The sequence below is a fragment of the Convolutriloba macropyga genome, chromosome 1 (assembly GCF_964194025.1).
Source record: "Convolutriloba macropyga chromosome 1, txConMacr16.3, whole genome shotgun sequence".
Lineage (NCBI taxonomy): Eukaryota > Metazoa > Xenacoelomorpha > Acoela > Convolutidae > Convolutriloba > Convolutriloba macropyga.
The window spans coordinates 2,065,533-2,080,922 of record NC_134468.1 but is presented as its reverse complement, the minus strand read 5'-3'; the positions used below and the strand labels follow the sequence as shown (position 1 = coordinate 2,080,922).

At 34.3% G+C, this 15,390-nt stretch overlaps 1 protein-coding gene across 2 annotated transcripts in view; it reads left to right on the top strand.

Annotated features, from left to right (window-relative positions):
• LOC142357107 (uncharacterized) overlaps positions 1 to 14,753 on the top strand; it is a 36,458-nt gene extending 21,705 nt beyond the window's left edge. The window contains exons 4-10 of one of the 2 annotated variants that reach the window (XM_075408830.1): positions 8,410 to 8,520; positions 11,395 to 11,622; positions 11,697 to 11,825; positions 11,896 to 12,135; positions 12,453 to 12,560; positions 13,198 to 13,583; positions 14,414 to 14,753. In XM_075408830.1, coding sequence (XP_075264945.1) covers positions 8,410 to 8,520; positions 11,395 to 11,622; positions 11,697 to 11,825; positions 11,896 to 12,135; positions 12,453 to 12,560; positions 13,198 to 13,583; positions 14,414 to 14,732 — 1,521 coding nt within the window. In that variant the 3' untranslated portion in view covers positions 14,733 to 14,753. The remainder of the gene's footprint in view (positions 1 to 8,409; positions 8,521 to 11,394; positions 11,623 to 11,696; positions 11,826 to 11,895; positions 12,136 to 12,452; positions 12,561 to 13,197; positions 13,584 to 14,413) is intronic. The other variant, XM_075408875.1, reaches the window with a different exon arrangement.
• Positions 14,754 to 15,390: the final 637 nt, after the last annotated feature.

Below are 15,390 nucleotides of genomic sequence, written 5' to 3'. Positions count from 1 at the left end.
ATTTTTGTTGCTCGTTTTGTTATAGCCTGTCCTGCAGAGGGCCCTGAGCCGCCTCCCATGCTTGTTTTTTTTGTGTTTTTCTTCCTTTTTGGGCATAACTTCACCAACGGTTTAAAAATTATCACTATAAAGAAAAATAAAAAAAAATTGTACCCCCAAAATCCATTTGCTTTTGTGTCAATTCAAGCGTTGTAATCAGTGCTTGCAGATTTGTTGCAAACGTTGAATTTTTTTGCTGAAATTGATTGTTAAACGAGAAACCGTTGCGCTTCTTTGTCGAGACTTTGATGCAGTTGGAAACTCTTTGATGACGAGCTGACAACAAGACGCTTGCTTTCAGGTAATTTTCAAAGAATATCTTTTTTACGAGCTTAAATACTCCTATGTAGAGCGTTGCTTTCAACTTGCGTAAACCAATCCTGCAGGAGATGAATATTTATGAGATCTTCATTTCGAAGAGTCACGACAGCAACGAGAGATGCAGCGTAGTCAGTGTCGTATTCCGATCCTTAGAGTTGTAAGACCCAGGTGTCAGGGTCGGTTGCAGATACAACTGGTTGGCGTTTTCGATGACAGGTGAGTAACAAAAACGTAGGCAACAAAAAGTGTTTAAATTTTTTTTCCTTGTCCGGATTTTTGTTCAGAGGGTAAGTATTTGATCGAGCAATAAAAGCAGGTTCCTGCTGAACACTTCTCGTAAAATTCTTGAAATTTTGAGAAGGCGTTTTGTTTTTGAAGATTTCTATAAGTTTCTGCACACAATTGCGAAGTCTTTGCAATTTAAGTGCTAGGAAAGATTGACGCAACTTTTCACTGCCAATGACAAATTCCAAAACAGGGCAGCAATCTACAATATTGTCAACAGTTCCTCTGAAAAATTCTCAAATTGTTGAGTTTGTGCTCTCCTTTAGAAACAATTGGCTTTTTCAGCGTTCACTAGATATTCAAAAAACCCACCATGATTCACTAAATCCGCAATGAAATTCATGTTCTCAGCGATTCTTAGCATAGTGCCAAATTCTGCGTAATTTTTTTTTGCCTTACTTGAGTTTCTTTTGAGGTAAATCAATGGGAGTATGATTATACCACATACTGCCATTGATATAGGATTTCCATGGGTGGTACTTTAATGAGATTGCAATCAAGTCGATAACAGTTGATTTTTATGAATATAGTTATTAACATTTGAATCTAAGGTTGAAAATACTGATAGTGTTGTGCGGGAGGGCAGGCAAAAAACCAAATTTCTATTAGTAATGTTTTAATTATTTGATGCGTCTCCTAGAGCCTAGCAAATTGCCGTATGTTCAAAACGCAATGAAATTTTGTAATGACATTTGACACGCTGCGATGATTCCCCACAGTGCGGGTCCAGGGTATCGTTCATTTGCTGAAATGTAACTTTTTCTACCTTTTTATTTCTACTGAGTTATTCAACAGAACTATTGAACTACTGTCCAACGTGGAGATTTAGAGTGCAAAAAAATTCATTAAAAGTTAGAAATACCTTGCATGTTGAATTTGCAATTATAAGAACTTGTAATTCTAAACAGCTCCATATTGATGTTTACGAGTTTGGAGAAGTTTTGAACACTAATCAAATAAAATTTACATATGTTTTTTTTTTCAGTTTTTGTATCTGTTCATAGGTTTTTTTCATTTTTCCGATAAACCAATAAATTGTTTTTCAAAAATGAATAAAAACGATATATTAGTTGCACTTGTTTTTTTGGTATAACTTTGCTGGATTTGCCTAGGTAGTTAGTTATGATAGTTTGCTTGAGCAGAATTATAAAAAGCTTTTCCATAGCCCAGAAAACTGCGGGCCTGTGAGGTGATCTATCACTTTGTACTTGAATTGCCTTAGGAGTCGCAGTGCTCAGCCAAAAAGTGTTCACAAGGAGATTCGTCTCCCGATGTTATAAAACTCTTGTGTATAATTGTCGCAAAATTTGTTTGACACAGGCTTTAAATCCGAACCTAATTTCATAAACCATTTGTTTCTGTACCTTTTATCTTAACTGTGGTGATAGCAAATTAACGAGTGAATTCGTTCACTGTTTTATACGTAATTGTTCTGTCAGCGATTTGAGTGGCAGATCAGAAAAAATCTAGGTGGAACTAGCTCTCGCAAAGTGACCTATTAATCCGATAATCGGTCAAGAGCAATTCTTTAACCAAGATCTAATCAGGATAGCAGAAAAATTACAAAGATGTACGGGAGCGCCTTGCAGCATTTAGATTCATTTCTTTATAATCACTGATGGCACGATTGTGTTGATTTCTTGTTTTTGTTTGTCTTTCTAAGTTACTGATTACAGTGGCCATCAGCTGAAAAAATCAATACTGCAGTATTTGTTTTTTCACTGTCTCCACCTTAATTACCTTTGTAATTAGCCTTTAGGTATAATCAAATTTAGTAAAATTTAAGGAATTTTAACAAATCACAACTCAGCTGACTGTCACTGTAATCAGAAACTTAGAAAAAAACAAAAACAAAAGAATCAATGCAATGGTGCAATCGGTGATTATTAAAGGAAATTAAAGGATGTTCAATGGCACACCGGACAGTTGATCAGTTTTTCTGCTATCTGGTTTGGATCTAGGTTGAAGATTTGCTCTCGATCAATTATTGGTGAATAGGTTACCTTGTGAGTGCTAGCTTTTGTCTGGTTTGTCGCTCAGTTCGGTAACTGAAAAATACAGCGACCTACTATCATACAGCGAACGATTTCACTCTTTAGTTTGTTTATCACCACAGTTAAACAAAAATGTAGTAAGAAGCATGGTTCATGAAATTAAGCGTAGATTGAAATGTTTCTGTGTCAAATAAACATTCCGACATTTATCAACAAAAGTTTTTGAACGTCGAAAACTGAATCTCCTAATGGACCGTGTTTGGTTGAGTGCACAAGCTGCCTATATTTCTGCGCCAGCAAGCCATCGGAACTGGCTACCTATTCAAATCAAGAGAAATTAAACCAAAATACTAGTGCAACTAAAATGTTGTTTTCATGCATATTATATTTTATTCGTTTATCGGAAAAATGAAAACAAAAAGTTTTGAACAAATATATAAAACTGAAAAAGACTTATATAAAACAGGCAATTTTAATTGAGTTAATGACTTATCTTTCAAAGTTTGTTTAAACTCGGGAAAAAAATAAGGAGTTTTTAGAATTAAAAGTTACCCCAGGAAAGTTTAACAAATAATGGATCATATGTTGACTCCGTGACTCCTTCACATTTGAAAAAAGACCATTTCTAGTTGAGAGATCGTTTGATCGATTAAACAGAAACCAAAAAAGTGCTTACAGAATTTTTTGAAACTATAGCACAAAATTTCTTCTTGCCTTGAAATTGCAATTCGATTGTGCCAGTATTGCTGAATCGGCGTGCAGATTTCTGTCATTGTCAATGATATTGTTTACATCCGCAAATGTTGTACTTTAAATTATTAGTTTATGGTTTTTTCGAGATTTTCTTTATAACCCTTGAAGAACAACCCATTAGATACTGATTAGAGGTCAACATAGTTTTTCATCCTCTTTCGACAATGCCCGGGTCGAGGTTTTTTGGTAAATTTTTGTAAGAAATGCGGTGAATGCGATGAATTTTTGTAAGAAAAGTGCTGATTGCGGTGAATGCGTTGAAAATAAATATTTCACCGCATTTCACCGCATTTCTTACAAAAATTCACCGGGAAGTTAACCGCATTTCTTACAAGAATTCGCCGCATTCGCTTTCCAACGTTTACTCAATCTTCTTTAAATAGCAGTGGAATAAGCAGATGAAGGCATGCAGGAGTTCACAGGTGCGAACCCGGGTAGGGACGACTATTGTATGTAAGAGTACTGAGAACGCGGTAAAAATAAATAATCCACCGCGATTCACCGCATTCACCGCAAAAAGATGTAAGAAATAAGCGGTGAAATTTTTTTCATTTCACCGCATTTCTTACCAAAATTCACCACCAAACCTCGACTCGGGTGGTATTTTCTCCGTGTGTACCCCCAGCTTAGTGGGTGCATTTTGTTTCCACCCCGGACACACGTGCCAAATTTTTACATAAAAATGACGTACCGAGGTTTTTGCATTCAGAGCCAAACAAATTAAAAGCTTTAATTAATGGGTTCTGCTTGTTGTCAATATGCTGACATTTGTATATTGTTGTACAGGTCAGGCCATCTTCAAATCGCTTCTTTTATATTTCAAATCGAATTAATAGAAACGAATAACAACTAATGGTTTTGAAATTGACAACAAATTAATCAATTTTGCTTGATTGCAGAAACTGTCAGTGATTTTTTTTGGAACGGGATAGCGTATTTTTCTTAATATGCTAGCGTGCTTTTATGCTTTTCTATCATATCTCCTTTTCTTGTCAAATTTCTGTATAATTGGACCTTTACTGAATTGGACGATTATTGAAACTTATTTAAAAATCATTTTTTTCCTACACATTATACGCTAACTTAAAAACGTCATAAACCAGCGATTTCTGCCTATTTTATATATAAATTTAGCAATTTAATAAACTGTCCAATTTCAGCTTCTTAACCACAGTTTAATATAGGAATTCCAATAATTGTTGTTGCAGTACTTGTACGTTTTAGAAGTGGGAAACAGGTTGTCAGAAAAGCGTAGAAAAGTTGTTCAGAAAGACTAGATATTGTGTCAGAAATTTGCTGAAAAAGTGGAACAAAATAATTTGAAAGCGCATCAAGACTAAAAGGCTTTAAGATCCGGGCCGAGGTGTTAACGCTAAAAAAAAACGAAAAAATATGTACGATTGGCGGTGAATGCGTTCAATTTATGTATGATCTACACTCAAGCGTAGATTTTATATAAATTCAACACATTCATCGCTAATCATAAATAATTTTGCGTTCTTAAGCGTAGATCTTGCGTAGTGTTGCATTGGAATTAGCTTTGATCTTACATAATTTTGCATTGAATTTAGCATAGACCTTACATAATTTTATGTTGCACTTAGCGTAGATCTTACCTAAATTTGAGTTGAAAGTAGCGTAGATCTAACACAAATTCAACGCATTTTGCTAATCTTACATAAAATTGCGTTTTTAAGCGTAGATCATACAAAATTTTGCGTTGGATTTTACCTTGATCTTACAAATTTTTGCGCTGAATATAGCGTGGATTTTATGTAATTTTTCGTTGTAATTGGCGTAGATCTTACAAAACTTTGCGTCTAATATAGCGTAGATCTTACATGACTTCAATGCATTCACCACTAATCTTACATGAATTTGGGTTTTCGAGCTTAGTTGTTACAAATTTTGCGTCGGATTTTCCTTTGACCTTACAAAATTTTGCGCTGAATTTAGCAAGAATTGTACATAATTTTGGGTTACAATTAGCTTAGATCTTACATAATTTTGCGTCGAACGTAGTTTGGGCAGATCTTACATGAATTCAATGCATTCACCGCAATCCTTACATAATTTTTAAGCGTAGATCATACAAAATTTTGCGTTGGATTTGGGGGAACTAGGTATGGCCTTGTGTTTGTGTGTGTGAGGGTTGAGGAGTTTGGCGAAAAGTAGGGCAGAGGTTGTGCGTGGGGGTTATGGTTAGGTTACAAATTTTGGAATCCCAAAAGTGATTTTTGTGTCAAGTTCATGTTATTTGTTTTAAAGTTTTTAAGTCCCGTTTTAAAGTCCGTTTTAAAGTCACCGAAAACCCGTTTTCAAGTCAAAATTTATTTTAAAGAAATTCAATAATTGTCTGCGGAACCCCAACGCTTTGCTATATGCAACTAACAAGTACTGAATATTTGCGCTTAGAAATGCAAAATTAATCAAAGTATAAGCTTAGAAAAGGCAAAATTATGTACGATCTACGCTTAGAAACACCAATATTATGTGCAACGTGATGTTCCAGTCCGATTTATAAACAGGCGATTTTTAGGAAAGCTAAGGTTTTGTGGCACATTGGTGGTGAGTCGTTCGAGTCTCATACGCAGAGTTCTACGCGTTGATTTATCTAAGATCTACTATATTTCAACGTAAAATTATGTAAGATCGGCTATTAGAAATGCAAAATTATGTAAAGTAGGTGGTAGCTAGCGTTCACACGTCGGAAAAACCCTTGAAATTTTTCTACTTAATTTTGCGTTGATTGCTTTGAATTTATGTCTCTAATTTCAACTCATTCAACCCAAATTTATGTAAGCAATTTGCGTTGAATTTTGCGACTTGTCATTGCTCGTTTCCGCTTGTCATATATAATTTTAAAAAGTTCCTTGGCCTGGGAAAAACTACTGAAAGTTTAGAAGACCTGCACAGAAAGAGTGTTAAGCGTTGACAATATGTCAGAAAGTTGTGAATAACATGCAGGGAACGTTTTGAAATTTTTTAGGATACGTGTTGAGAATGTAGAAAATTGTGATGAGAAATGTTACGAGTGTGAAAAATATCCAAGGAAAGACTGGAAAATAAGGACAAAATATCAAGAAAGTACATAGGTTAAACAAGGCAAATGTAACAAGTCAAGTGTGGTATTAGCTAACTCCCTTTACTGCTAGGAAGTTACTGCTAAGAATTTACTGCTCACAATTTGCTGCTAAGAGGACGCAAACCTACTATCTCCGAAACCGGGAAGGCAATGGTACCAGAGACAACCTTGATCTGCTGAAGTAGCGTCTGTTTAGCGTGATATACTACCAGCTGAGGATTACACAAGCTTTGAAAATTCAAAAGAAAGGCGCTGAATATGCGGAAAAATTGTTAGACAAGCTATTAAGTTTTGGAAAAAAGGGAAATTTTGGATGAGATGTTAGAAAAGTGCCCCAGGTTGAGGTGCCAGACGGAAGTGACCACTGATCAGGCCCAAGTTCAACTCACATGGTTTGTTTCAAGACAATAGGGTTACAGGTTCTGAGATTTGGTTCCAACGCACAATATTATGACTAGAGGTCACTTCGGTCTGGGGATGGTCTGATCAGGTGTCACTGGCGGATGGTAACGGCTGTCTGGGTTCGTCTAACCAGAGGTGTACCCAGGAGGACATTAGTCTGATTAGGGAGTTTCGAGCGCAATTGGGTTTGATCTCAGAGACCATCTCTAGCGCTTATTCTTCTTTCGTTTTTTTGTGCATTTTTTTACTGAGAGATATTGGCTCTGCCAAGAGGCAAAAAAGCAATATTTTGATTAAGGACAAATCTCGAGCTGATAGCATATGGGGGTTCCCTTGAGAGGAAATTTTGATTAACTGTAGACCACGGTGTTTCTTATGGAAAGCTGTCTAAATTCATCCATTAGGTCAGAAATATGAACTAATGGTAAAGTAAATTTTTTTCTCAGCAGTTGGGTTTTCTTTTCATTAGCAGTACTTTTAGATTTGTTTTTCTTTAGATGAATTGAATACTGCAAAGATCAATTTATGAGATGAAAGTATTATTGCATAATTAAAGAGATTCGTTCATAATGAAAACCGTTCAATGATCAGACTATTTCAAGCATTATTTAGTCTGATCAGAGGCGATTTTAAGAGCACAATAATCTGATCAGGAGTGACTTTCGAGCGCACAGTAGTCTGTTCAGAATTAATTTTGAGCACACAATCGTCTGGACAATGGTCTGGGTTTGGTCTGGGACATGGTCGAAAAATCGTCTGGACAATGGTCTGATTTGGTTCTGATCAGAGGTCATTTCCGTCTGGAAAGGTCTGATCAGATACAACCTTGAGCTCACTCCGAGCGCGCACTGTGTTTCGAGCGAACTTCAGTCTGATCAGTGGACACTTTGGTCTGGGATAGTCTGATCAGAGGTTACTTTTGTCTGGCACAGTCTGGCACATAGGTCAGTTACGGAAGGCGCCTCAACATGCGTGTACAAAATGTGTACGAAAGAAGCTGAATGTCTAGAAAAAAATTTTTAAATGAGCTTAAACTGTTTACTGTTTATCTCAAATAATTTTCGGAAAACACTGGCCCGGGAGCTCTTTGATTTTTCTGATTATTATTCACCCATTGTGTTTGTCGGCGTTTCAAATTTCATGGCACATAAGAGACTATAGAGTTCAAACAATTGATCAGAGAAGCACCTCAAAAACATCAAGAAAATTCTCAACAATCAATCAGTATTATACATGGTCAACTCTTCACTTTTTACTTTTGATCATTTCTTTGTGCTTTTGAAACAGCTCTTTATTAGCAACAACGAAAACCATGACTCACGCTAAGTTAATTGTGCGTTGTAAAAGTTTCACTTTCTGGTGGACTTTTGCTTATTAAAAATATATAGTTTGTTGTAAACCTCTACAAAACCGTAGCCTTACGTTTTAGTTATTCATTCTTGTCATTCAATTTTGTTATTATTTGTGGATTTTTTGTTTATATGTGGTGATTATTTTCTTTTTTTTTCCAACTTCTTGTTTATATTTTAGCTATGGGTTCTGATCAATGAGCTTTACGAGGAAAAGATGGAGCTGCACGAGGCGATAGTTCTCAAGGACAGGGAAATTGAGAACCTGAAAGCGCACCTGAACGAAATTCAGGTTTTGCTATTCAATATCCAAATAAACAGATTGAACCTCACTAAACGCGGTTTTACTGTAAGCTTCACATGCTGAATTGCGCAGTACAGCACAAAAGCATTAAGTAAAAAATTACGTATTTTGAGCTAAATTTAACTATATATTACAGCTCCAAAAAAAGAACGGAGCTAAATACTTTTTCGATCAAAATTGAAAATTAATTAGATTTTGAGATAAAATTGAAGAAAAAACTGATCAATTGATATTACTGTTCAATGCAAGACAGTTCAAATAATACTAAACTGAAAAAGTGCTACGGATATTAGCGCACGAAAATATTTCATTTTCTTAACGTCAGCAATGCGTATGCTAAAAAAGTATCTTTAATACAGAACCATTTGAGCCGCAAAATATCGTAAGTAACTTTAATAACTGGAACTAGTTTCCTTCCCTTTGAAGAATGATCTCATGTTATTCTAATAAGAGACGATCCATAAAACATTACTCGATAAATCCAGAAATTATTTCGTAGTAAATTGCATGATATTTTAAAAACTAGACGCTTCAAGATTAATGAAAAAACTGAAATATTTTTTATTATAGTCCCAAGATATCGGCAACTCTGATACTCACTCAGAATGGTTTTTCTTCTCGAAAGAGAAAATAATGAAAATATTCAGAAATTTTGCAATGTTCATAACAAAACAATTTTGCAAGTAAAGGCTGATCACCAAATTTCTAGCAGTGTGCACCTAACTTCCATGGATATGAAGAAAAGGTTTCACAATTAGTTTTCCAAATCTTTAAAAAATGTTATTGAATTTGACATAAGGTAACAAAATAGTGCAAAAAAAAGCCCTGATTAATTGATTATTCATAATTAAGGAATGAGTTGCAAATCAATAAATTACAAGTTTTTGTAAAACAAGGGAGAACAGATATAATCTTTTTGTATTGAGTATGTATGGGAGCAATTTGGAGCAATTCCGATTTGAGATTTTTAAAGAATATTCTATGGTTAAAAAATTGGCAGGGAATTGCAAAATTCCGGATCAAGAGCCTCAATTTTACTGAAACCCTTTGGACTGTTTAATTAAGTCATGCTTCGATCGGAAAAAACAGACATGGCTATAAAATAATTTTTTGGAGTTGAACATCATCACAATTTTTAAAACACCACTTGACTCAAATTTTCTCTGCTATTGCGATTAATCTTTTCTTGTAAAATTAAGAGACTTTTACGAGTTGTAATTGTTTCTCATCAATTATTTTATGAATTGAACTCCAAATAATTGTCTCCAGGTATCATAAAAAAGAAATCATTTATCGTTTCAATGGGCATTTTTTCCACAATTGTTTTAAGACAAATAGGCTTTATTCAACACAATTTTTAGAGGAAAGAGATTTAAAAATTTAAATACAAAAAATCGTCAAGTCTCCAACATAGTTTTCGATTGCCAATAAAGTTCCTACTGTAGTTTATGTGAAGGATTCCAGCTTAGCAGTCAAAGAAGGGAGTTGTTCTACTCTTTGCAACCAAAATAAAGGCTTCGAATTTTAGAAAATCTGTCACTCAGGATTTATGTTCATCTATTTTTTCACAAATCTACCTCAACTGTGTATTGACAACTGGTTGAAATCAGTCATAGACCTTCGATCTGTTTTTTTTAATCAAAAATATTTTAACACTTTTAAAATTTGATCAATGCATGACTCAATGCACGAAAATATGCTGTATTGAAAGATATCACACAATGATTTGTTAGACAACATGAACAGCGAGGGCATGGACTTCTAAAAATTTTGAAGGAAACAAATCTAACTTTTCTACTTGAAGATCACTGTGTTCTCAATATCTCAGACAACACCTTATAGAAACTAAATAATATTCATGGAGGAAAAATTTCAGTAGAAGGATTCAAGGAAAGGTAAAGCATTTATCGTATTTGAAAACAATCAAATTTTCAAAATTATGTTAACTTTTCGAATTTTATTCATAAATTTTAAAGAAGAAACGGCTATTGATGTAACAAAAAGTCCATTCAATATAGTTGAACGAAACAGAAAAAGTTTTAACTCATTTAAAATTTTGCTCATTTTGAGTGCATATCTGACATTTTTTCTATTTTCTGAAATCTGTACTGGTTCTTTATGATTATTATAAAAAAATTAGAGTGAAAGGGAAATTTTCCTTCCACTCGAAGGAGAAGTCTTTGAATTAATTTTTTTGTCTCTGAAGTCCTAAAAGTTTTTTTTAAATAGGAAAAGGAATGATTTGTCAAAAGGATTTTGCTTTTTTTTTTTTGATACGCAACCTACGAAATTGGCTCAGGAAGTTTCAGATCGAAGAAGGCAAGGCTTACAAAAATTTTCAAAAATACTCCTTGTTTTATTTTGGCTAAATCTAAAAAAATCTTTAAAAGTTGTATCAGAAATAGTAAATTAAAACTGTTCAAGATAATGTCAAAAATATAACCAAATTTTGAATTTGTAATTGTATAGTTCAACCCGTAATTGAAAATAAAATATATCTTAGCAAAAACTCGCAGAATATCTTGTTTTTATTTTTTTTTCCAAATGTGATTCCTTTTTTCTACTAGTTGCACTTTGTATGCAGCAGAATTACTGGTAGCATTGAATAAAATCAGAAGTTCCTTTAAAATTTTTGTCGTTTTTAAAAGAAATCGTTTTTTTCCAAACCTCGTTCTTTTTCTGAAAATTAAAATTTGTCATATTTTGTACCGAAAAGGATTAAAACAAATTTCAACAGGCAGTCAATGGTTGAATTTTTCTGGATGCAAACACTAGTTTAGTTTAAAGCTAACAGCAAAATACTGGGAAAATGTTTAATGATATATTATATAATAAAAGTAAGTTGCGGTTCAATTTGCACAGGAATCTTATGAAAAGAACGAAGAAACTTTGAAGAAGTCACTAGAGTACAAAATCAAACACTTAGAAGAAGAAGTGAACAGTCTGGAAGAAGACAATGAAGACCTCAGAGATCAAAACAGTGCACTCAAAACTGCGGCTGATAAATCAACAGAGGTCAAACAGCTAGAGGACGAAATTGGTGCCATCAGTCTTAAAAATGATGAGCTTACTCAACAACTGTTAGAAAAAGTTAATCAATTTTTGGTTGTTGGAAAAATTTGAACCATTTAAGTTTTAAGATTTTAAATGGTTAATTTTTAAAGGATGAGCAAATAACAGCTGGAGTTAAAAGACAACAAACCCTTGAAATGCAGCAGCTGGAAGAGAAAATTGAAACCCTCAGCAACGAATTGGAAAAGGCGGAGAAGGAAAAAAAGTTACAGGAAAAAGAGGTTTTGTTTTTGATTTTCATACTTTTGTAAAACATGCTTTTTGAAATCTAAACGCTGATTGGTCGATTAGATCAGCGATCTGAAGCATTCGTTGGAGGAGGCGGATGCGGAGTTTGACCAATCAGAGGCCAATTTTTTGAAAGAAATAGCGAAGCTGAAGTCCGACTGGGAGGCAAAAGACAGGGAATTGAAAGAAGTGAAAAAACAGAATTTGAGTCTGGAAAAAGAGCTGACAGAAGCAGATAAAGACATCGATGACCTCGAAGATGAGATAAAGAAGTTGAAAAGTGCCAAAAATAGCGATGAAAAGGTGATTAAATTACTGTACAAGTTGGAAATTTCTAATTTTAAAGTTCAAGTAATTCAAGTTCGGTAGTCGAGGATTTCGCTTATAGCGAATTTCGGGGACCTTCGGACCAAATTTAGCTTACCAATTAAAGGGTTAAAAATGTTACGTCATTGTCACTTTACTTATACGTTGCGAGGGTGTTTACATTTTTAGTGGTTCCGTTTATTTGTTTTATTTGACAGCTTAACCTTCTTTGTTGTTTTTACAGAAACAATTCATAGAATTGATTATTATATTATCAGAGTTTGTTTGTTAAATAAATTATTGATTATTTGTAGATTATGTCGGCAAGTGATGGGAATCTTCCAGTTTACGCGAAATCTCTCATTACTTCATCAAGTTTAAACTTTCCATCGAATAGTTACGCCAACTTTTTTTTCGACGGGGTAAGTGACTTTTCTAAAATTTACACTGAAAAGTTTAGATGGTTTCAGTTCACTTCAGAACTATATACCCAAATGGGTTTTTTAGTTCAGTCAATTTTCGCCGATCGATATAATCATCTTAGAGAGTTGTGAGTGGTATCATTAGAAAGCCCGTGCAGTGTAGAATTTGCAATTAAAAAGATTTCGATAATTTTCGTATTTTACACGGAGTCATCGAGGTTTATAGTTTTGCGAATAGGAGACGGTATTCCATTGTTTTCATTTCACATTTTCCGTGTTTTTGAAAAAATTGTCGTCAATTTTGCATAAAATATGTTAAAATTTTTATTGATAATGAGATTGATTTTGTCTTTAAAGATAGAAGAGGGTTGCTGAATTGTTCGATCCGAGTTTTTGTTCTAGAATTTATACTATATTACTCAAAATTCAGACTCTCTTTGTCAAAAATGGGACCAAATATGTTTTTTAGCCCACTCTCTTTAGCTTTGGTTGTTGATAAGTACTGAAAAAATGTCAAAAACAATGCGTTCTAATGTTATTTTGTGAAAATTTTGGTGCTTAAAGCCCCAAAACCTGCATAGGGCCCACGTAAAAACAATTTTTTGTGCATTATTTTTTAAATTAAATCTATTTTTAGAGTCAAATATCAAAACTAGAGGAGCAAAAAGTGCAATTACAAACAGACTTTAACACTCTACAAGATGATATCTTCAAAATCAACACAGACAAAAACAAACTCAAAGACGAGAGAGATCGGCTCAAAACCGAATCGACCAAACTCAAAGCCGAGTTAGACGAAGCCCTAGCCGAGATTGAACGGCTCAAAGCACGACTTAAACAGTCGGATGACAATGAAAAATCTCTTCAACAAAAATTGGTCGTGTTTTCCAAAACGAAGGCTGAAAATGAGCATTTGATGGAGAGAGTGGATATTTTGGAAAAAGAGGTCAAGTCGAACAGAGCAGATGCAAATGAAATTGCAGAAAAACGGAAGGCAATTGAAGAGTTGGAGCGCAAATTGAAGTTAGTAATCAATTTTTATCCAGCTGTTACATGTGTTAAAAGAAGTTCAATTAACAACCCGGATCCTAGCGGTTGCGAAAAAAAAACCCACGGAAAAAACCCACTTCATTTTAGATAGGAAATAAACCCCCACGGAAATAAACCCCCACTTTATTCTTAAAGATCTGCGCATTTAGTGCGTTTGGCCATGCCTCAGCGGCCCGTGGGACTTGATATGAAACTATCACAACCGAGCAAATGATCACGACCGAAATTCAATTTTAAAATGAGGGTTTATTTCCGTGGAGGTTTATTTTCTATCTAAAGTTAAGTGGGTTTTTTTTATCCGTGGGGGTTTATTTCCTAGACCCAGATCATAGTAATATGAAAAACAAACAATTTTATATTAACAGATTTTTTTACCTTACAATTTAGACCTATTTGCCATTATCTCTTGCCTCAAATTATCTCGAATTGAATTTCAGTTTACCAGAACAAAAGAACAGGATCCTTACATTAAGATCGAGATCCAAGAGAGCCAAAATCTTCCAAGACTTTTGCACGAAATTGTTATTTTGCAAGGCGGCTAGACGTTCGAAATGGCAAGCGTTTCATCACAAGCGATGCTTGTAGCTCAAAAAGTGAGAAATGTTGTCAACATAAATCAACATACAGTGTTTAATCAGCGGCTCTCCTGTTTATAATAAAAGTAAAGATTCAAAACACCAAATTCATCACCAAACCCTGAAATTATGTTTTTCAGTTTTTTTATTCTGAAATTCTCCTGTATAAGAAATAAGCACTCTGTTTTAAGTTATGAGCGGATTAAATCTTCTTTTTTATTATTTCAGGCTGTATTCCCAAGAAAAAGAGGAAAATCGAGCGCTGACCCAAGAAATCGCAGTTCTGAAGAAGGAAAATGAACATCTAATTGCCAAAACCCTCAGCATGACATTCGAGGTCACTGATGACAAGATGAAAACTTTAGTATTTCACGGAAAGGAACAGACTAACGAGCTGATCTTGAAATTGTACTACGTGTTCAAAGAGAATCTGGACAAATTGAGACTAATTCGACCAGAATTGGCTAATTTGAAGTCTGAAATTTGGCTGGATATGAACTTTGACGACAAAGGGAGATTGTTTTATTTGTTCAGATATAATAGATGAAATTTTAACTTTCCAAATTTGTTGGTTTGTCGTAAGCGAGAGTTTGAAACAACGCTTGACTATCTGTGAAACAATTTGAACATATAAGCTGTAATTGTGATAATGTTTTAGTTTGCAACCATTGTAACTAAAAACAACACGGCAAAGCTCAACTTTTACTGGTTGACCTCTGGAAAAAATTTTAATTATTCTACATGTCCGAGCAGCTCGAAAAATATTTGTTGACAAAAAATGAATCCTTAAAAATGGTGAGAGAGATGAGACAGTTAAAGATGAATGGTAGGAAGTCATAACGATTTATGACAAAGTTCGGATCTATTCTGTTTGCCCCCCACCCCACCTTAATGAGCTTATATTTTTCACGCCCCCAGGAGCACGTGCTATTTTCTTACATAGTAACGTGCTATATAACAACATATAATTTGTATAGGGGGCGTAAAAACACTGGGGGGGGGGGCAAAACAGAATAGATCCCAAAGATCTAACGAATCAATGCATCGCTAAAATGAAATCTTTCAAAAAATTACTCCATTTTCTTGTTTTTTTTAATAAAAAGAATTTGCGGAGAAAAAGATTCGAACACAATAAAAAGAAAATAAAACAAAACTTTTAAAAAAAATTCAGACGAATTTTTTGAATATGTGTAGCCAAATTGTTC